Source organism: Tenrec ecaudatus, chromosome 6, assembly GCF_050624435.1.
Source record: "Tenrec ecaudatus isolate mTenEca1 chromosome 6, mTenEca1.hap1, whole genome shotgun sequence".
In the NCBI taxonomy this organism is placed as follows: domain Eukaryota; kingdom Metazoa; phylum Chordata; class Mammalia; order Afrosoricida; family Tenrecidae; genus Tenrec; species Tenrec ecaudatus.
In genome coordinates, this window is record NC_134535.1 from 93,298,614 (window position 1) to 93,321,071 (window position 22,458).

The 22,458-nt window shown below is 38.6% G+C and overlaps 1 protein-coding gene and 1 pseudogene across 9 annotated transcripts in view; one reads left to right on the forward strand and one right to left on the reverse strand.

Moving 5' to 3' along the window:
• GXYLT1 (glucoside xylosyltransferase 1) overlaps window positions 1-22,458 on the forward strand; it is a 217,016-nt gene that overhangs the window by 11,525 nt on the left and 183,033 nt on the right. For 7 of the 9 annotated variants that reach the window (XM_075551873.1, XM_075551875.1, XM_075551876.1 and 4 more), the window contains exons 2-5: window positions 2,966-3,058; window positions 7,853-8,024; window positions 12,568-12,693; window positions 16,008-16,259. In XM_075551873.1, the coding sequence (XP_075407988.1) occupies window positions 2,966-3,058; window positions 7,853-8,024; window positions 12,568-12,693; window positions 16,008-16,259 (643 nt within the window). The remainder of the gene's footprint in view (window positions 1-2,965; window positions 3,059-7,852; window positions 8,025-12,567; window positions 12,694-16,007; window positions 16,260-22,458) is intronic. The other 2 variants (XM_075551878.1, XM_075551879.1) reach the window with 1 other exon arrangement.
• On the reverse strand, window positions 1,085-2,293 carry LOC142451100 (splicing factor 3B subunit 4 pseudogene; annotated as a pseudogene).

The window sequence follows — 22,458 nt, forward strand, 5'->3', positions numbered from 1 at the left end:
TCTTTCTACACGGGCTTGTTGTGAAGACTCAAACAGATTTGTGTGAGGCATAGGTGTATGTGAAAGTACTTGAATCTGATGAGGACTGTGCAGGTGTTCATTGCTACTACCATTGAGTCTGATTTTTGATATGAAATGCAAGACTTAAGTATAAACATCCTGATAAAAGTACAGATTGAAATTTCCTGATTAAGTCCTAACGCACACATTGTCTTCTATATCAATCTTAGAAGTTGAGCTATGTAACTCTTTATGCAGTGGTGGAGAATGGTGTCCAACTCAAGGAAAACAAAAGTATTTATTGTTCCTATTTTAGAAGACTTTCTGGGTTGTTCGTTATGTACTAGCATTCAGAATTAGGAAGCATTTTAAAGTCACCATTACCTAACTCTGTTTCCGAGGATTGTGAGGTAATAAGTCTGGTGTGGGCCTTTGAGTTGATGTCCTCATACTTAGCCAAGGCTGAGTTCTCTGCCTACATGACTAATGTTTTTGAGGGGAGTGGTCAGAGGTCCTATAAAGATAGTAATTTAAACTTGAGCCTGTAGTGAGAGAAACTAAGTTGTCTCGTGAATGGGCTATGGGATGGCCTGGTCTAGTGACTTCCCTTGACTTTATACATTTCTGTTGTAGAATCCAGGGTTTCCCTCTGGGGACTTTTTTTTTTTAAGGAGTCTTGGTAGCACAGTGGCTAGCGTGCTTAGCTGGTGCTTCAGACCCATCAAGCTGCTCAGGGAAGAAGACGGCAGTCTGTTTTTATAAAAGGGTACAGCCTTGGGAATCTGATGGGGCAGTTCTCCTCTCTCCTAGAGTTGAGATGGACTTGATGGCAACTTTCCTGTCTCTTTAAAAACAAGTTTCACTTTATTATATGCAAATTTGCATTTGACAAATATTTGGAAACAACATAGAAAAAAAAGCCAGAAAGCAAAACTCCCTGTGGTACAAGTTACTTTAAAAAAGAGAGAAAGAAAGGCCTGAAACTAATTACTGCCTTAGCTCCAGGGAGCTCCAGCAACTCTGATTGTTCCAAGGAATCCAGACGCTATTGGGAAACTAAAGCAGGAGGAAGGAGAGTGAGAATTTATTGAGGGAGAGGGCCTCCAAGAGCCCGAGGAGGAACTGGAGGCTGAGGAGGGGTTCTGGGTGGAGGAAGGGGCCCTCGCTGGTAGCCATAGGTGGAGGTGGTGGAGGGCCAGTGTATCCATGCGGAGGCATCAACAGAGGAGGTTCTCACGTGTCATGTGGAGGCATCCGACCTGGGTGACCCATGGACGAACCAATGGAAGCCCTCGTGGGGGCATGCCCATTGGAGGGGGTCCAGGATGAGGCATTCCAGGTGGTGGTTAGGATGGTGGCTGTCCCCCAGAGTCTGGGGGTCCTACATGAGGCTTTCCTAAGCTATGGGGTCCATGGTGGGCCAGCTGCATCTGGGGCATCCCTGGATGGGGCATCCCACCTAGTGGGGATGGGTGGGTATGAGAAGGTCCATGTCCAGGATGTCCAGCTCCTGGGGTTCCTGCTGATGGGGGGGGGCGTATGTGGTGGTGGCATGGCTGGGGGTACACCGGGGGAAGGGCTCCAGGTGGTGGTACTGGGGGTAGGAAGTAGTCAGGAGGAGGCATACTTGGTGGAGGAAACTCAGACCCCAGTGATGACACCCCAGGATTGGGGGCAGAAGGTGGAGGGAAAGGCTGGTGACTGGTCAGCCTGGGAGAGTGGATTATGGGCTGCCAGGAGGCTTTCTGCTGCTGAGCCATGCCACTCACTCTTAAGAATCCTTAAAGGCATAGGACACGGTGATAGGGTGGTCACACAGGTACTGCCCATTCATGGCACAATTGCTACATCCGAAGCATCAAACAGTGCAAAATTAATAAAGGCATAACCCTTGGAGTTGCCTGTGTCCGGGTCCCGCATAATCTTGGGGGTTTGTAAGATGACCCCTAAGGCACTGAAAGTATCAAAGCAGCTTCTCATCCATCTCTGGGTCCAGGTTCCCAATAAAAATGCTGCCCCCCACGTGCAGGTTTCTATTGTGTGCTGATGCCCTCTTCACTCGGATGGATTCCCATAGTTTGGTCGTGTTCATGATCTTAATGGCATAGTCAGCATCTGCCACACAGCCACAGCCTTGGTGCTAGCCAGGGGGCTAATCTGTGGCATGTGAGTGTTGACTCCTGGCCCTGCCTGGAGGAACAGCTCCCATCAGAGGGGTTCGCTAACCTTCTCATCCAGGCCCCCCACGAACACTAGCATCCTGGTTCTGCTCGGAGATAGGCCTGGCAGCCATGGCGAACGGGCTCCCACCATCAGCAACTTTCTTTTAAAGGGGATAATGATTAAAAACAAAACAGACTGTAATGTGAGGAATTTGCCTTAGTGGCAACCTGTGATTGAAGAAGAGAGATTATTTTATATCCTATTAGGTATAAGAAAAAAGTGTGTGTGTGTGTAATCTTTTAGCTTGTGTAATATAGGGAAGCTGAGTTTACTGTAGGTAGGGAAACTGAGCCATGGCTGTCAGCATGTTTGCTGATGATTCTGTTTAAAACCCCTCACAAATGGCTTGGACGGAGGCATTCATTTACCCTGTGAAGGTCCGATGCTTTCCTTTCCACCAAGCATTTGTGGCATTTTAATTTTCCTTCAGCCTTAGGTTTTGCTCGGCTGAAATGGAATTTTGTTTTTTATTTCTTTAAGAAATATATGCTTGACTTGAGAGTTCCTGGCTTGAAAACTATTTCCCAATATGTAAAATATCCTAAAGATTTTATTCTGCTTTTAAAAATAATGATGCCTTCAATAGAGGAGAAAAATTTTAAAGAACATTTACAAGTTATCTTGGCAGCATGGATTCATTGTTCTATAATAGGAAGTCAATTATTATATTATTGAATAAATTCCTTGTTGGTTCTAAACTGAAATACTTAACATAGGACTCTTGTTTCTGTCTTACTGTTAGGTGTAAAGATTTCTCTCTGTGTTACTGGAATCCCTATTGGATGCTGCCCTCTGATGTTTGTGGAATGAACTGCTTTTGGGAAGCGACTTTTAGGTAGGCATTTAATACTTAATTGGTAGATCAGTGTAGGTAAGATTAGATAGTAAATAATAAAAACGTATTTATTTTCCTGTAACATAATATTGTCCTCCAAGTAAATTTTTCTGGCTGAATACTCAATTTCCCATTTGTAGTTACAGTTCTTTATTACTAATAAGAGTACGTACTGTATGTAAAATGCTCTGATTTTCCTCAGACTTTATTGATAAGCCATTGTTCTTAGAATTCATGATCCAACTCTAGGTAAAAAGTGATAAAGGTAAACTTCCGACATTAACACACATGCATGCATCTAAAGCTTGTACACAGAAAATTTTGTAGGTGGATAGCGGGCCACTGGGATAAGATTAAGTTGAATATTAGCAGAAAGATTGAATTTTGGGAAATGAGAAGATGTATAACAGTGTTTCACGTAGGAACAAATGATGTGGCAGTTTTTACTGACCTTTGGAGAGCCCAGGTGTTACAGTGGGTAAGTGCTTGGCAGCTGACTGAAAGGTTTGAACTCAGAACTGCTCCACAGGAGAAAGATGTGGCAGTCCGCTTCTGTAAGGGTCACCGCCTTGGAAGCCTGATGGGCTCAGTTCTCTTCTGTCCTGCCACCTGCTGTGAATCACAGTGACAGTTGGCAATGGGTCTGGTTTGGTTTGGTGTTTTGACCTTTGAAATGATTTCTCTATATAATGGAGGCATTGAGTTGGCTGATAGCTTAGGTCCCTTCCTGCTGTAACCTTCAAAGAAAGAAAGAAACAGTGTTGATAGTAATGGGACAGGGCAGTCTGTTTTCAAAGACTTTGCTCTCTGAGAGAATGAGGCCATAGCCCTGAAATGTCTTTCACAAGAAAAAAGTTCTCTTAAGAGTCATATATTTATACCAGGTCTTCATGATTCATGCATGTACTTTTAAGTTCTATTCATTCCATTGCCAGGCACTGGTTGGTGCTGAGAATGTCTGGGACCATCTGGCTCTGACCTTTTGGGGGCTTTGGGTCAGTAAACTTGAGCTTGCAGGAGTAGGTGATGAGTTAAAGATAATCTTACAATTTTTATAGCTTTTATAACTTTTGAAAGTTGGAGCTTTATATTTTGTATTTTTGCTAATCGATAAGTGTCGACAAGGCACCACTTTGCTATCTCCAGTCTTATGACAAAAAGTCTGTTTACTCTGGAAGCCTGGAAAGCTTAAACTTCAGAACAGTTTGGTTTATAGAAACCAGACCCTTTTGTAAATCGAAGCATGCATCATCATCATTCAACAATATCAACCCTTCCTTCCAGGAAGATTTCCTTCCAGAAAAATTTACTTTATCCATTTCTCTTCTTTTAACTTCCCTACTTTATTTTTTAATACTCCAGAAGTATGCCCTAGGAGAAATTACCTGTGGATCCCACTTTGTTGTAAGCCCTTGTACTTGTTATTGTCTGAAGTATTCTGTGTAATATTATATGCATAGTTTATGGCATATGATTACATAAAACAACTCATTTGCTATACATATTATATAATTATGCAAAATTTCACGAATTTAGTTTCTTAGAACAAATTATCCTCATTTAAGTGCCCTATTTCAAACATGCTGACAAGCCAAAATACTATTCGATTGCTGATTTATTCTCCTTTATTTCAGCATTTAGGTTCCAAAACTTCATTGACTATTGGAATCATCTGGGGGTTTGATGAAACTACAAATCCCTGGGCTTCATTTGTAACCCAATGAATCAGAATGTCTAGGCAGGAAGGCATCTCTCTGGCCCTCAGGGCCTTGGCTTCCTTCTCTGGGGAAGTGTTAGAAAATTACAAAGCTCTTTTAGCTTTGCTGATAAATGCCCAGAGGGACTGACTCCACTAGCACACCTCCTACCTGAGGTTACCAGCTTTCTTTTTCTGTGGGCCCAGAAGCCCACCACACTGTCTCCTGCTGGGATCTTGGTTCTGCGCCTGCTGTTTCTCTGCCATTGCTTTTTAATATTTCAGCAAGATATAAACAACTCTCGCTCTTGGGTCAAGCAGGTTGTGAGCATGGGGTCATGGGTCCAAAGGATGCACTTCACTCCTAGTTGTTGTTTCTTGGTGGTGTGAGAGCCCCTTTTCTGCCTCTGGAATGGCTCATCCTAAGCTTAACGGGATGGCAAAACTGATCCGTTCCCATGCTACGGTTCTGTATTGCTTATTTCCATAGTTGCACCCCCACAGAGGTGCCATGCCCCTCACTTCCATTATTAGCAAGCTATCCAGTCCCCTTGGTGAACCACAGGCATTTCACATTTGCATAGTCCTACCTAATCACTGATGGGAATTATGAAGACTGGTTAGAAGGGTCATACTACATAATTCATTGCACCACAGCTAAGCAAATAACAGATGCCTATCCTGATCAGAGTCTAGCCAGTGATTGGTCACCTTGCATCTGTTATTCAAGTCATGTGCAGAGAGCAGCACATTGAGTTTTGTTGTCTTCACTGGTAAATCCAAATGCCATTTTATAGATCAGCAAAACAATGAAAAGTGATGGCAGAGGAAGTGAAATTTGAATCGAACATAAATAGAATTATGGACAAAATAACTGATCATGAGAATGCTGACAGTACCACTTTTCTAGAGACTTGAAACATGCAGCAGAGAAGTTTATTGAAGGTGCAGGTATTGACGTCAGTCAGCAACATGGCTGTGACTCACAAGATGGCTTATGTCCTAGGGCAGTGACACTGACTGACACCTATCTTCACATTAAAGGAACTCTGGGATGCAAGCACATGAGGACACGGAAAGCACAAAGGATGGAATGCTGGAAGCTACAGCAGACTTAGAAAGGAGCGTCACAGTTAGTCAAACATGGCAATGACTCTCTACAGGAAGCAACATGTAAATACTCGGGATCAGGCTGTACAAAGAAATCAAGCACTTTAATTCTTAGTGTTTCAAATTGTGTATAATAGTACCTTTACTACATGCCAACTACTGTAGATAGCAGTAAAATTTTAATACCGTGATAATTTTTAAAAGTCACAGAACAATCATCATTCCTTCCTTTGATTATTAAGTTCACTCTGTACAGTTTCTCATCTTGGGCTGTCAGTGTGGCTGCACACCTACTGTGTATTGATATTTATATCCTGTAACTTTGGTAGACTCTTGTTAAAATCTAGTGATTTACCTGTTGAATGTCAGACTACTGCCATCTGTGAACAATGATTCTTTTGTCTCTCTGTCTAATCCTTACATGTTTTACAGAAAGGGCACCAGTAATTAAAAATTATGTTAAAATCAAAATTTTAATTCAAAGTATTTATATTCCTTAGTACTTATTTTAGACCATTTTTATTGGGAGTTCTTGACAGCTGTCATAACATTCCATAGTTCAATCACATCAAGCAGTATTGTACAGTTGTTACCACAGTCAGCTACCCTTTACCCCCCAGGAACCCTTATTTATTTTTCCCTTATAGTAGTTAAAGCATTTTTTTTGGCCATCTTACTTGATCCAACATATCCATTCTCATACAGTTCAGTTGTTCACTTCCATTGAGTGGGGTTATACAGTCATCAAGGCTCTCAGCTCCTTCTTTCCCCCATTACTTCCCTGCCCCCCATTTTCATACCCCCAGGGAACCATTACTCCTATTACTGTTTCTGAGGGGGTCTAAGTATACAAATGAACATCGTAAATAAATCTAACATGATTAATGAGATAAAACAAATAGAAACTATAATAGGGGAAGAATATTAAAGATCTAGGGGATAGTTATGTGGTTCATCAGAGATAGTCTTAATATTTATTTTGATATATTGTTTTATGTTGCCTCCTATTTTAATACTCATTTAGGAGTCAGTTCCCAAAAGTCTGAGTTATAGATCATAAGTAATCTTTTACTTAATAACATTTTAGAATAATTAGTTGTGCTTGTTATGTGCTCTAATCCATCATTATTAGTCTGAAATTGAGAGAAAATGTGAAAGATTTTAAAGGTTGCTTAGGCCTGATGTCATAAACATATTTACTGCTGTGCTAAGTTCAAATTCAAGCATAGCCTCCAAAAGTAATTGGACTTAGGTTAGTCCACCCTTCCTTCCAAAATGACATTCTAGTGTTTGATTACCAGTATGTTTTATACCGTCTTACGGATTTTCACCTTTCTCTGATTACTCTGTAAATGGGACTTGTGTGAGAGAAACTTTTTTTGGTAATCAGCATGGTTCAGCATTGAAGTATTTATAAATGAAATTATGTGTAAATTTGCTTCTAGATGAGTCATTGGTAAATGGAGGAGAATGGGAGGAAGGGTTTTAGAGGAGACATGAGTTCCATGGAACAAGTTGTTGTTGTAGGTGAGAGCTGGGTGTGTAGGAATTGACTGCATTAATCTGTCTACTCTTGTTCTGCTTGTTAATTTGGTTGAGATTGACCAAAAGACTTTCAAATCATTATGTTCTCATTCTCAGCTGAGGTTCAATGATAGAATCAAATGCCAGTGCCTAAAACCATCAGCCTGAGTAATCATCTAATTTATGTGCATCTAGAAGTCATTATTTACCGTTATAGGACAACTGAGAAAATAGTTTTTGTGTTCCCTGGTTCAGATGAAGAACATTGATTAAGACAGACTGGTTGAAAGTTAAAAAAAAAAAAAAAGATGGGTTTATCATGGCAAGGGTTTGTATGTTGGTGTTGCTTTGCGTCTTAGACCCAACCTTTGAACTTGAGTTTTGCACAGGGTGGATAGAGACTATGTCGCAGACTTGTTTTCCCACACTAAAACTGTTGGAAATGTGGTTTTCTTTTCTGTTAGGTATAGCCCGAAAACACAACCGGTTGAGCGGATGCACTTAGCTGTAGTTGCCTGTGGTGAAAGACTGGAAGAAACTGTAACCATGCTGAAGTCTGCAATACTTTTCAGCATCAAACCTCTCCAATTCCATATTTTTGCCGAAGATCAGCTGCATGCCAGCTTTGAAGGCATAGTAAGTATTTGAGACTTAGTGAAGACGGTAGAGTTGAATATATAATGGAATGCGGTGATTCATTTTTTAATACTTCCATTGTCCACCTCTTGTGGGGATGGAGTGCTCCTTGCTGCCACTGTCATCATAGGTACCAAACCTGTATATCAACGAAAGATTGTTTGTGAATATAGGAGTGAGTTACTTTGACAAGGATGGAGGCTTTTATTCCACTTAGGACGTTTTAACTGAGAAATCCTATGATTTAACTTTGTCTCCATCCTGATTGGGAATTGCCTCGCTCAGAGCACACACAAAGGCCTTAATCATGTTTTGAGGAGTGGGAATTCTTGAATGACTCTTTGGAAGGAGGTAGATAACTTTCTTGGATAAGAAAGTTCCTTATTTAGATTTTTTAGAGTAAATTTGGCGGTCATGGTAGTGGCTTAACAAGATAGAGAAATTTATGCACACATTTCATGTAAAAATAGGCACTCCGGGAAAATATGTTTCGTGCCTTCAAGGACTCTTAGTCTATCTTATTGCTGAATTGTCTGCAGTGTGCGGTTTCTTTAAACAGTAATAAAGGAGGAAAGGTGAACCAAACAGTGACTTTCCTTTCCTTTGAAGACACACTCCAGAAATTTAGACAGGACAATCTTGCGGTGTTCCATTGTTCTCAGTTTCATCATGTGACCATACCTACCTGTGTCTGAAGGTGCAAAATGTACTCTTTAGTTGAGGGGATAATGCAATCTGATTGGACAAATATATATTCTTATGGAAAAGGAGGACACTCCCTTTCAGGGGAAAGCATGTGTATGAAAACGAAACCCCTGCAATCTCCCTGTCTTGTGTTTTGAGATGTTATAATGAGGATGATTGAATACTAATGGGCTAAGGTTAGGTGAGTTATAAGATAACATCAAGAACATCATACATGAAGAAAGCAAAAAAGTCAGTAAAAAGACAGGGAATAAAGGGAAGACCAAATTGAATGTCAGAAAAAAACTCTGGAAAAAAAAGAGGACTTGATGCAAAGGGCTTAAGTGGAGAGCAAATGCTTTGAAAATGATGAGGGCAAAGAATGTACAGATGTGCTTTATACAATTGATGTATGTATATGTATGGATTGTGATAACAGTTGTATGAGCCCCTAATAAAATGTAAAAAGAAAAACTCTGACTCCGGATAGGGCAAGATATGACAAAATAACGATGTATAAATTACCAAGGGCACATGAGGGAGCGGGAGAGGGGAGGGAGGGGAAAAAAAAAAGAGGACCTGATGCAAAGGGCTTAAGTGGAGAGCAAATGCTTTGAGAGTGATTGGGGCAGGAAATGTATGGATGTGCTTTATACAATTGATGTATGTGTATGTATGGACTGTGATAAGAGTTGTATGAGCCCCTAATAAATTGTTAAAAAAAAAAAAAAAGAAAAACTCTGAAACTTATTCTTGAATGTAGATTCGCCAAAGCAAATAGAATAAATGAGGACATAAAAGAGCTGAGCAGGCGAGTTGGGCGACTTGAGAAGACAAAGTGTTAGAAGGAAATGTACAGAAACTTGGAATTAGGAAACCAGCAGGGAAGAACGTGCTCGACATTTCTCAAGCTGAAAGAACTGAGTTGAATATTCAAGCCTTGAGTTTCAGTATTGAAGGATTCTGTTTTGAGTAACACAGAATAAATCCAAAGCAGATAGAAGAAATACATAATAGCCATCCCCAAAAGAATTGGTCAGTATTAACCATTTCAGAAGGTAGTATATGACCAAGAACCAGTGTACTGAAGGAAGAAGTCCAAAGTGCACTGAAAGCATTGGTGAAAAATGAAACTCCAGCATTTGAGAAAGTATCAGTTGAGATGTGTCAACAAACAGATAGAATACTAGAAGCCCTCACTTATCTATGCCAAAATTTTGGAAGACCTGACCAACAAATATAGACTGGAAGAGAGAGATCTGTGTGCCCATTCCAAAGAAAGATGACTCAACAGAATTTACCAGCTATTGAACATATAGAATGGGGATACAGCGTGGTTTAAAATCAGGCAATAATGTGCCTCAGACATATCTTTCACCATGCTTGTTCAGTCTGTTTGCTGAATCAATAATGTGAGAAGCTGGGTTATATGAAGAACCTGGCATCGGACTTGGAGGAAGACTCGTGAACATTGGCTGTATGCAGACAAAACCTTGGTTGCTGAAAGTGAAGTGGAGTTGAACCTTTCTTATACATTACACCTCAACCTAAAACCCGAATCTTAACATCAAGATCAACAGAGAGAAGAGTAAAGTTGGTAAAGATGTCATTTTATTTGAATCAGTACCCATGGAAGCAGCAGTCAAGAAAACAAATGATGAATTTCATTGGGCAAATCCATTGAAAAAGATGTTTTTAAAAATTTTAAAGAGCAAAGATGCCACTGAAGACTAGGGGATGTGTGAACCAAGCTGTGGCATTTTCACATACATGTAAATGACATGCATATGAATATGTATGAATAAGAAATACTGTAATAGAATTGATGCATTTAAATTACGATATTGGCAAAAGAATATTGACTATACCAGGGGCTACCAAAGAAATCTGTGTTGGAAGAAATGTAGTTGGAATGTTCCTTAGAGTCAAGGATTTATTTCACTTAATTTGCACATATTATAGGAGATACAGGTTTCTTGGGAAAAGGAGAAGGATATTCTGTGTGGAAAGTAGTGGGTCCACAAAAAGGAGGAGGACTCCGAACAAGATAGATTGGCAAAGTGGCCACAGTGGCTCAAAATAGAGCAATTGTGAGGTTGGTACAGAACTGGGCAGTTTTTTGTTCTGTTCATTGGGCCGATGTGAGTCAGAACTGAGTTGATTGTATATCTCACAGTAACAAAGATGTTGATCTTCATGTTATCTATGTCTACATCGATGTAGTAAACTTTCAAACTGCTCGTGATTGTTATGCTACTTAAATTATGTTAAGGAATATATGTAACATTTTTTTCAGGTGAAAGGAATTCATCTTGCATATTGAGTGAAAAATAATACTTGTGACCGTAAGACTTACAATTTTCTGCCCACTGAGTTCAAGAAGTGTAAAGCATAACTTATTGTTTTAGAATGTTTCTAAGAGCTATCTACTTGAGTGTGTATTTGTGATCTTGATATTCTTATTTGGATTGTTTCCTAAAAGATTAGCCGAGGAATTGAACTTGTTCTAGCATTTAAGATAATTCTAACAGATTGCGACCAATTGTAGAAGCCTTTGAAAATGCAGTAGAAAACAAATATAAATTTATAGCTTCACTTTATATCCAGCCTCTGAGTTGCTTTGTAATCTGGCTAAGTTACTGCTTCTGTAATACATATTACATCCTAAACTTAGATTTTTCTGTTCTTTTAAAATTAGATTTTCCATCGTTAATCAATAATTAATAATGCTTTTGATTTTGAGGGGAGAATATCAGTATTTTGTGGAACATCGTTTTAGTACAGAAAAGATGACTATTATAACTTTAATTGAAATCTGATTAATATTTCATATTGAAGTTGGTATTAAAATAGTACTTATGTAATTTATAAACTGGGCAAGGAAAACAAAAATATCAGTGTTTTAAAATAATTCATTATTAACAGACAAGTAAGTTGGAAGCACAGGTGTATACCCTGAAACAATGTTGAGAGGCTACTATATTTAATATTCTAAAATATTACATGAATACCACTGTAATTTAAAAAGTGACATCTTTTGCCTGTTACCTGAACTACTTAGTTCCCCTTGCTCTCATATGAATTGTTTCTTTAGGGAATTTGAATCAACACTACTATTGAAGCACCAATGATAAGTCACCTTTAAACTGAATTTACAATAATCAGTGTCATGGAGTGCATTCAGAATATTGATAGATGTGTTCATTATAAAGTTCAGATGTATCTTGCTTTTTAAATGATATTTTTTAAATGGCATTGGCCGTGTGTTTATTAAAATGTGATAACCTTTCTGGAGTATTCATGCATATTAAACATTTTACAGGTGGACAGTATTTTTCAATTGGTCTAAATTTTGAATGTTAACATTTTTTCATTATGTCAAATGTACTACGGTAATAAAATTAGTGGCTAATTTTTCTGATTTAAATTTGTTTAGAAATTGAGAGGATGTGTATAACAGTTAAAGTTGAGGTAGGTGAACTATTTCAAGGCTTTTCCTGTTTTCTGATTGTTTAATATGCTGGGTATTTTTTGTTTTGTTTTTTCCCCCCTAAATTTTTTTTCTACTTTTTAATCTGTTTTTTTAAAAAATAATTTCATCTTGGTGATTTTCATTCTTCCTCAATTCTTAATGATGGAGTGCTTCTGGCATGTTACTATGATTTCAATTTAATGAATAAACACAAAGAAATGGTGAAAAAGCATCTCCGATTTCTCTTAACTGTGTATAATGTACAACATCTTAAATTTTAGTTGTCTTCATTTCATTTCATAATTTAGTTGTATGTTATTTTAGAAAAGAGAAGTTGAAAGTGGAATAATGCAAAACCTCATTCTTGTTTTCTGTTTTGCTTTTCAGCTTGATCGCTGGTTATTTCTACAAACATTTAATTACACATTATACCCAGTAACCTTTCCAAGTGAGAATGCAGCAGAGTGGAAAAAACTCTTTAAACCATGCGCTTCCCAGAGATTATTCTTGCCAGTAAGTTTTTTCTAGTCGCTTTCTTACTTGAATCTTGCATTTGCATAAATCAGTTCCTTAAGATTTACATTTAAATCTAGTTAAATAAAGACACGTATATGCTATTTTCCTTTTTAATACTATGTCTTAGGCTGGGTTCTCTAGAGAAGCAAAACCAGTGAAGCTTATATACAGAAAGAAATTTTTATCAGGAAAACGGCTCACACAGTTGGAAAAGCAGACAGGTGCCACATCTGGGCAAATTCCCAGCCTGCGGTTCAGATGCGAGGCTGCAGGCTTCTCCCGACTCCAGTAACGAAGGAAGCTAATGCACCTCCGTCTTGAAGGTTTCCCGTGAGGATACCGGCGCCTCCATCCTGATGTATACATTGAAGAGCACAGAGTTTTTCAGTGGGAAGAGCGGGAGAGATGGAGCCACCTGCAGAAATGGGTAGACAGGACGGAAGATATAGTGAGAAACTGGAGCTTCGTGTTTTAATCTTTTTGTTTAATAAAAGTTTCTGTAATTTTGTAGCAGTACTTTTAAACTTAGTCCTCATACAAGCCAATTTACCTTTTCTAACTGGTAGTTTACATAGACACAATTTAAGGCGTGAACTCAGGGGAAGTAGGAGTGCTGTTCTTTGGTGTTAAATGTTTACTCATTTTATGTAGTAGATGCTAGGAGCATTATAATGTTTAAAATAGCTACGATAGTAGAAATTCCTAAATTAAAGGAAGTTCGCAAGTTTCTGGAAAGTATGAGTTATGGAAAAGGACCTTCAGTTATTTGTTGTTGTTAAACTGGATTAAGGCAGTTCTCAGCATATGAAGAGTACAGTATACAGAATCTGGGATATAAGATTTGAATGATCATTTGATTGCTGAGCCTTTGTTCTTTACATAGGAGGTCCTAGAACCTTGTCATAAGAAATATGCAAATAAGAGATCACAACTGCAGGAAAGCTAATAGCATATGTGGAATGTCTACTAGAGAGATTAAAATGAGTAATTTCTTAAGAATTACAGGCCTACAATATAAAACAAGAAATTTTATGAAAAACAATGTACCGCTTTGGGTATAAAATTACTGACATAATTAGACCGCCAAATGGTGATTAATTTTTCTGAAAGAGAATCTTTTCTGCTCAGTTTCTTTCATTTGAAGTGTATGGATAAAAATGGCTAATATAGTCTCTGTCAGCTCCTTCATTACCCAGCAGAAGAGCCACAGGACATTCTGACCCGGTTATTTTTGAACCTTAACTCTGACCTCCCATTACCAGTGGCTCCCAACATTGAACTTGAGGTTTCATGGTACATCATCCCAGTCTGCTATTACTAATAATGTGAAAGCTGGAGCTATATCCTGGTGCAGAAGCAGAGGATCACTTTAAATACAGCTCCTCCACTCTTACTTTACAAAAGAGAAGTTTCACCAACACTCACACAAACCCCTGGTCAGCAATGCGATTGAAAATATAATTCACGTATGTTAATGATGTTATATTGTGAAAAACATCACTTCCTGATCTTTGGTGAGTGTAATACTTTTCTTGTCCTGATTGTTAGTACTGGGTTTTTGAGACGATAAATCTTTATTGGAATGAACATTCTTGTATTTTCTCCAGGAGAGCAGCCAGAGGGTTTGAACTGGCAATTTTGCCATGAACGGCCCAACACCTAATCCAGTGTACTTAGGACTCCTTACATACGTCCTTTTAATTTAGGTCTTTGAGCAAGTGAGCCTTCTTGACTCAGGTTCTGCTGTCAACCATCAGATTTGTCCTAGTCTAATAAGCAGTCATCTGATAGTGAACTGGGGTGGGTGGGGGGGGTGCTGTCTCGTGATTTCAGACTAGTGGTTGCTTGTTAAGGCAATGGCTTAATATTGGTTCTCGAAGCAGGCTGCAGCTTTAAAAAGCAGCAGAGTTAGGACCATGCTCTTTTTCTCATTATATTTTTAACCAAAAAGGTTTCTTAGCCTCATCTTGTACCGCGAAAGACAGTAAACTTAAATTTGTAGGAGCTGGATTCTAAACTTTGTGGGTAAGGCAGGTACAAAGTTACCCCTGGAAATCCTCTGCGGGTCAAATATTGGAGATTTAATATCTCTGAAGAAGTAGAATTTAGCCGGTCTTTCTTACAAGACGGCTACGGATGATGCTGTTTCATATTGAGCAGTTGGCTTTGGTGTAAGAAACATGGTGAAAGACGCACCCTTAAGTTCAAGAGTCCTCTGAACACTTAGAATGCACGGTGAGTGTAGAAACCATGCTGATGGGCAAGAACATCAGCTAATGAAAAGCTCATCCCGTGCTGTAGGTCACATGCACGTTGAGGCACGATTAAGTCTTGCTTTCACCCTAGCTGTGTGTACCTCTTCTCTGGTTTGTTGGAGGCAGTGCGCATGGACTCTGAGTCAGAAGGCGTGGGTCCCAGCTCCTGTCACACGCTAGTTGTGTCACCCATTACTTTCCATTTCTTCATCTGTGAAATAGAAAAAAATTCTTCAGTGTCTATGAGTGCAAGTCATGTTACTCTTGATATGCATTGAGCTCCTTTTCCGTGCTCAGCACTGTTCCAGGCACTGGAAGCTAGGCACAATCTCTGCCCTTAGATGCTTTACACTATAGTGAGAGTTGGCAGACAACGAAGAAGACAAGTGTTAAGTGTCAGGAGCAAATAAAGCATAGTTCCAGGATAGTAGATACTGTGATGCGAGAAGTTGGTGGCTGAGTTTTTAAGGACAGGCTTTTCTAGGGGTGTGTGTGACATTTTAGTTAGAGGTTGTGTGTGTGACGTTTTAGTTAAGGCTGAAATAATGTAACAATTCCAGTCAAAAGTGTCCTAAGGCTGAGGGAACTGGCTCAGAAGATTTTCATTTGTATTGGTTTATTTCTGTTATTTACCTCAGAACCCTGAAAATTTATAAATTATTATTTTGTCATATCTTACACTGTCTGATGTCTCCCTTCACCCACTTTTCTGTTGTCCGTTCCCCAGGGAGGAGGTCACATGTAGATCCTTGTAATTGGTTCCCCCTTTCCACCCCACCCTCCCTCCACCACTTCCCGATCTTTGAAGAAGATAACACTTTTCTTGTCCTGATTGTTAGTATTGGGTCTTCTCAATTTTATTTTCTTAGTTTTCTTCCCTCAAAAGTTTTATTAGGATCATCTCTTTATGGTTTAGCAAAAAATTACAGACTTAGAAAAATTATTTGGGAAATGTTGTTTTAAAAATATAAAACTATGTCTTTAGTAGATTTATAATTAAAGCATCTTATGTTTTAGTTAGATAAATTACAGTGATTTAAATATCTTTCTTTTTAGTTAATCCTGAAAGAAGTTGACTCACTATTGTATGTGGACACAGATATTCTTTTTCTACGACCCGTTGATGATATTTGGTCTTTACTAAAGAAATTTAATTCCACACAAATTGCTGCGATGGCACCAGAGCACGAGGAGCCTCGGATAGGATGGTATAATCGCTTTGCAAGACATCCGTACTATGGGAAAACCGGAGTTAACTCTGGAGTTATGTTAATGAACATGACTCGCATGAGAAGGAAATATTTCAAGGTAAGTTGGTTAACATTTCCCATTTTTTCCCTCTAGAGGCCTTGGTCTCCAATTTGGTTTTGTTTGATTATAAAGACTAAATTGAAATACTCACAATTTTTCTTTATTTAGTTTTCTGTATTTCTTTCTCTTGATATTTGTTAATATTCTGCTTAGTAGAACAATAGTTGAAACAAGGTGGCCTTAGAATGAAGGTAACAATGCAGAAGTGGTGAGCAAACAAATCTATCTCAGAAGTAACAGTGCGGATTGTTTCTTAGAATGGAGGATGGCGAGACTTTACTCAGGTATTTTGGCCATTGTATCAGGAGGAACCAGTCCCTGGAAGGTGGACATCAAGCTTGGTAAATTAGAGGGTGAGATAGTTTATTGTGCCAGCCTGGCCAATAAACACAAGTGGGATTAATGAAGGACGGAGAGATAAGTGGCTTGGTGAGCCTCGCCTTTCTTGTCTCTCGCTCTTTAATCATCGGACCAGTGTGCAGCTGCCTTGCTTGTTCTGTGCCTCAGTTTAAAGGGGACACTACTTGTGGGACGCCTAGCCTGTGGACTGTGTCACTGGAAGTTGAGGTCCCTTTAAGACCACACAATTGGAGTTTACATCTCTTGAGCTGGGGTCTGATAGTTGGTGACCTGGCTGACAGTTGGTGACCAGCCTTGCTGTTTGCTGCCTGTGCTGGGATAGCCTAGCTCGCTCTCTCTACAGAGGACTACCTGACGGCCCTCAAGACTTGAAGGACTGCCAGTGTCTCACAACTCTCTCACGGGAGTGAGTCGCACTGAGCCATTTGTACTGCTTTATAATTTAACTGTGCATTTCTTGTATTACAGATCAATCTATTTATAACTTCATTTCTTGTATTATATATATCTATCTGCTTATAATTTAGCTGTTCATTTTTGTGTTATATATCTATCTTTATAAATATATATATATATAAATGATTAGGGCAAAGAATGTACAGATGTGCTTTATACAATTGATGTATGTTTATGTATGGACAGTGATAAGAGCTGTATGAGCCCCTAATAAATTGTTTAAAAATATATATATTTATGTATATATATATATATATATAATTATCAGCAACCTGGTTTTATCTCTCTAGAGAACCCTGTCTAACACAGAGGGTCAGTATAAACGAGGAAAATCCAGATTGAGATGCTTTGATACAGAGGGCTGCCACACTGGACTCAAGCATTGTGAGGATGGTGTAGGGCCTGGCAGCATTCTGTTGTCTTGTACTTAGGGTCTCCACAGCATTTAACCACAACAACAAGAAGTAGGCACATTGTCTCCTTCGATTACCATCCAATTTGTCATCTTGTAACCATAGATGTAGCCATAGTACCGAATCTCAAGTATTCAGTCTTTCAGGAACAAACTAAGAGTGCTAATTCAGAGATGGCCTTCGGAGCCAGTTAGCCAGGATGAAATCCTGATACCTTATTAACAGTGTTGAGGGATGAGTTGTGAACATCTGAGTTTCGGGTTCCTCATTTCTAAAATAGAGTTGTTAACAAACAATACTTAGTACCTTATAGGGTTTTTATAAGGATTAAATGATTTAGTAAGTGCTATTTATTATCTTTCATGCTGTTGGAATGTAACTTAAAAAAATTCCTGCATGTTTCTTATCTATCAGCTTGTGGCATCAGTGGCAATTTAAAATTTCAAGTTATGCCTTCTGAATCCAGGAGTGCGTGTACTCTCTATTATTTTCTACTCTATGTAGATGATTGTGTATGGTCAAACACAAGCAACTCAGGCCAAGGGCCCAGGTGTGACTTCAGGTGTGGCTCTGCCCTCTGTGCGCTGTTTAACCGCTAGCCAGTTAGTGCTTACACCGCGGTTTTAGCAAGTGCACAGTGGAGAGAAGAAATGGAATTACGGTGCCTTGGGGAGGTTGTTAGGATTACATGAAATCTTTTAATGTGCTTATCACGGAGTCTGGCACATAGTAAGCAATTTTTAAAAGTTATTCTGGAGTACCCACCATTGTCTTACCCTATGGGGTTATACTGTAGATATGCTGCTTCTCTCTTTATCTGTTTTTGTTGTTAGGTGCTGTCAGTTCAATTCGACTCACAGTTATTTCATGTACAGTACCGCAGAACTCTGCCCTGACCCTAGCCATCCTCATCATTGTAGCGATGTGTGAACCCTTGGTGTAGCCACTGTGTCGTGGCATCTCATTGAGAGCTTTCCTTTTTCCTGCCCCTCTGCTTTACCAAGCATGATGTCCTCCAGGTACTGGTCTCTCCTGATAACAGGTGTAAACTATGCGAGGTACATTCTCAATATCGTTGATTCTCAGGAACATTTCATCGTACTTCTTCCAAGGCAGACTTGTTCAGGAAGTCTGTGGTACTGTCCTCCTTTAGCAGCACCAGCATTCACACGCGTAAGTTCTCCCTTATTCAGTGTCCATTTTGCACTTGTGTGTGTGGCTATTGAAAATACCATGGCTTGAGTCAAGTGCAAATAAATAAAACAGAAGGACTAAATAAAACAGAAGGCTTCTCATTTTTCCCCTCCCTTCTCGCCCCCCCCATGAACCCTTGATAATTTACAAATTATTATTATTTTGTCATATCTTATACTGTCCGACGTCTCCCTTTCTGTTTTAAAATCTTTGTTCTGGTTGGTTTTGTCTCCCACAACTGAGTGGATTAATGAGATCAATGCTCAATAACATTTGCTTTTGTTTGTCAGTAGTATATTCTTCAGTTGACCAAGCTGTTTTATATTTGGACTTTTAAATTTCTTGTACCAAAAAGCTGACTACATAAGGCAGTTGTAATAATTTGAGTTTTCTGTATTTTCTGAGTGTTAGACAGTGCACAGTAATTTTATACCAGAAGATGGTGCTGTGAGATTATCTGCTAAGGAATAATGTGACTTTTCAGTAAGTCTGAATTTGAAATTTACAGGGCTGTGAGAAGTTTAGCAACTTACTGTAGCACATTGCTTGATTTACAAAAAAGGCAAACTTGGCTCTAGCATATTCAAAGCCAGCTAGAAATGTAGGGGTTGAAGTAATTTCTAAATTTTCAAATGTGTTTTCTTCTGTGCATTAATAACTTCACTGAAGAAAAATATGAGAGGGTTGATTGTAGATAGCCTTTGAATTAAGATAGGGTTCTATTTCTAAATAAAGACCTACGGTAAATTTTTCATTGTTCTTTTTATTATCAGAGTCTTTATAAATTCGGTCTTTATTTGTCTTTGGGAATTCGAAACATTACATCTGAGAATGGTAACATCAGCTAATTGTGTGCTACAGCACTGTATATAGTACATATTACTAATAATAGGCTATATACCCCCCCAAAAAAACCTGTTATTAAATGCAATTTGTACTGACTTGAATATACTGCAAGTTGGGGCACTACTGGTATGTTCATTTACTCCCCTCCTAAATTGTGAGAATCGGGTTTGCAGAAGGTGATTGAAGACAGTGGGAGCTCTAGGATTCATTTGGGGAAACTACATAGGAAATAAGCCTCCCTCTATCCTCAAGAGAGGGATGGAAGGAAAATGGTTACTAAACAGAGTGCATTGGAGAGATGAGTATAGAAGATCAAGACAAAATAAATACATTTAAGAAAAAGAAGAAGATCAAAGACATAATTCTGGCTTGGACAGTTAAAGCTTTGTCAGTTGATCCACCCTCTGAGACATTCTGGACCTGATCTGGTTTTCAACATTTTCTGTGTTTTTGTTTGTTCGTATTAGGGTGGATCTCAGATGAGTTATATCATTGGAGGTCACCCTAATGAAGTTGTGTTAGAAGTTTGTGTTTCGGTATATGAAATCCAGGATCGAGGAACTTATAGGGACAGCAAGTAGAATGGTAGTTTTTTTGGTGGGGGGCGGCATTGTCAAGGAGTCCGTGTAGAAAAAGAATGTTTGGAAACTGATTGTGGTAGCAAATGTACAATTCTACTTTACACAGTTAAACTATATAGAATATGATATATGTATTAACTCACAATAATTAATTAAGAAAAAAGTAAACATGGATAGTTTGGTTTTATTGTTTGTATGTACTAGTCTGCATTTTTAATTATGTGGCTGAGAAATTGTTTTTCTTGATTATAATGGTTGAAAAGTTTTATATATTTAGTAATCATTTGTTTCCTGTTTTGTGAATGGTTTCCATGTCCTTTGCCCATATCTCTATTTGGTTGTTTTTCTACTCCATATTGACTTAAAATATGTAAAAAGCTTCTTATTTTTGGTTAGCTGACTTGGATTTTCTTGGTTATACCATTAACAAATAATTTTGTCTAATACTTTTCTAGTAGTACTTGAAGTTATGTTAATTTTATCCTCTTAAGTTTTTTGGTTTTTTTTTTCTCTAATATTTTTTCTACGACAACATTGGACCTTAAAATTTGACCTTTCATTGTTTTGTTTTTTCCTTTCATTGGTGTAGATGTATTATAATGGAATCTTGTTTAAAGGCCTCACCAGTTTTGTGTATTGAATATGTGGCTAGTCTTGGTGTCCTCCACCCCCCCACTTATTTATTTATTTTTTATTGCTTTTATAATTCTTTTTTAAAAATATGTTTTATTAGGGGCTCATAAAACTCTTATCACAATCCATACAGACATCAATTGTGTAAAGCACTTCTGTACACTCATTGCCCTAGTCTTGTTTTTTAAAAGCATTATATTGGTACATAATTTACATATCATTCAATTCAGTAGTTTAATTGTATCAAAGAGAATTGTATAATTATTACCATGTCAATTTTAGAACATCCCCCATGGTTAAATCACCTTTAAAATGAGTTGTGCAATCAAGGTCAGTTCTAGTACTCCCTCCCCCTACCTGCTTTTATTTTTTATTCCTGAAATCCCCTTTCCTTTCCCTCCTTATCACTCACTCTTGCATCCCCTATAAACCCTTATATCAGTTTATTAGCACTACGCAGCCACTCACAAACTGGGATACCCAATAAACAATTAAAAAAATCAAAATAAGCTGGTAAGGTGAGATATTATATATCTATCTGTATATAATTTAACAGTTCATTTCTTGTGTTATATATCTTTATAAATATATATATATAGAATTATCAGCAATCTGATTTTATCTCTATAGAGAACCCTAACACACAAGGATAAAATAATAATAATATAAAGACTAAAATACAAATAATGAGTGAGAAAGAAAAGACCCTCATCAACCTTCCAAAAGCCCAGGAAGGAATTTTTGTCATGGAACAAAGTAAGAGATACTTGTACCCAGAACAAATTCAGGTTGGGTTTGTAGGGACATCATCTGGCTGAGTATTGAGTTGGATTCAGCAGAATGAACATAATCAAGAGTATCATGGTCTCTGCCAGATAGTCATGCTATTTGAGGCTGACCTGTGGGATCTGCCAGCGGCTCTGTCTGATTAGATACTCTGCAGATAGGTTTTGGGCTCCCACTGCCCTTTGTAGCCTTCTACAAATTGGGTGTTCATAATTTTAGCTCTGATATTTTTCCCTTTGTCATATTCAACTTTTTAATTGTCTTCCTTGGATCACAAGCTGATGTGTTTCTTCCATGTGGACTTAGTTGCCTCCTTGCTTAGATGGCTGTTTGTCTGAATACTGGCCTTTAAGACCCCGGACACTATTCTGATTGATAGCCAGGCACCCTGTACTTTCTTCACTACACCTTGCTGTAGCACCCCTATCTTAAGTGATCCTTTCATGAAGGTAAGTATTGAGCAGGGCCGTGGATCAGAACTAGTTCTTGAATTGGGGATAGAGTTAAGTAGGAGCCCCGACTCCATTTACTTGTCTATGGGGTTCACATGCCTCAGGTTTACTTTGGTACTTGTCTATGGGGTTCACATGCCTCAGGTTTACTTTGGTGGTCATAATGGGACAAAATCTAATCCCTTATGAGACTAACTTCACCAAGACCTGCCATAAGCCAACCAGCCACCAAACAAACAACACCTCGCCACCACCACCCCCCCCCAAAAAAAAAGAGAGGAAAAGCAAAACTAGAAAAAAAACAAGGAACAAGTAGGAAAGCAAAACCCCATATAAATGAAATATAGCATTGTCAATCACCCTCCTGGGGTCTAAGTCTATTACTGTGTTAGCATCAGTTTTCCCAGTCGCCCGACACTGTCGGCATGAGGAGACTAGGCGAGTACAGTTCCACCTTAAGCCACAACCCACAAGT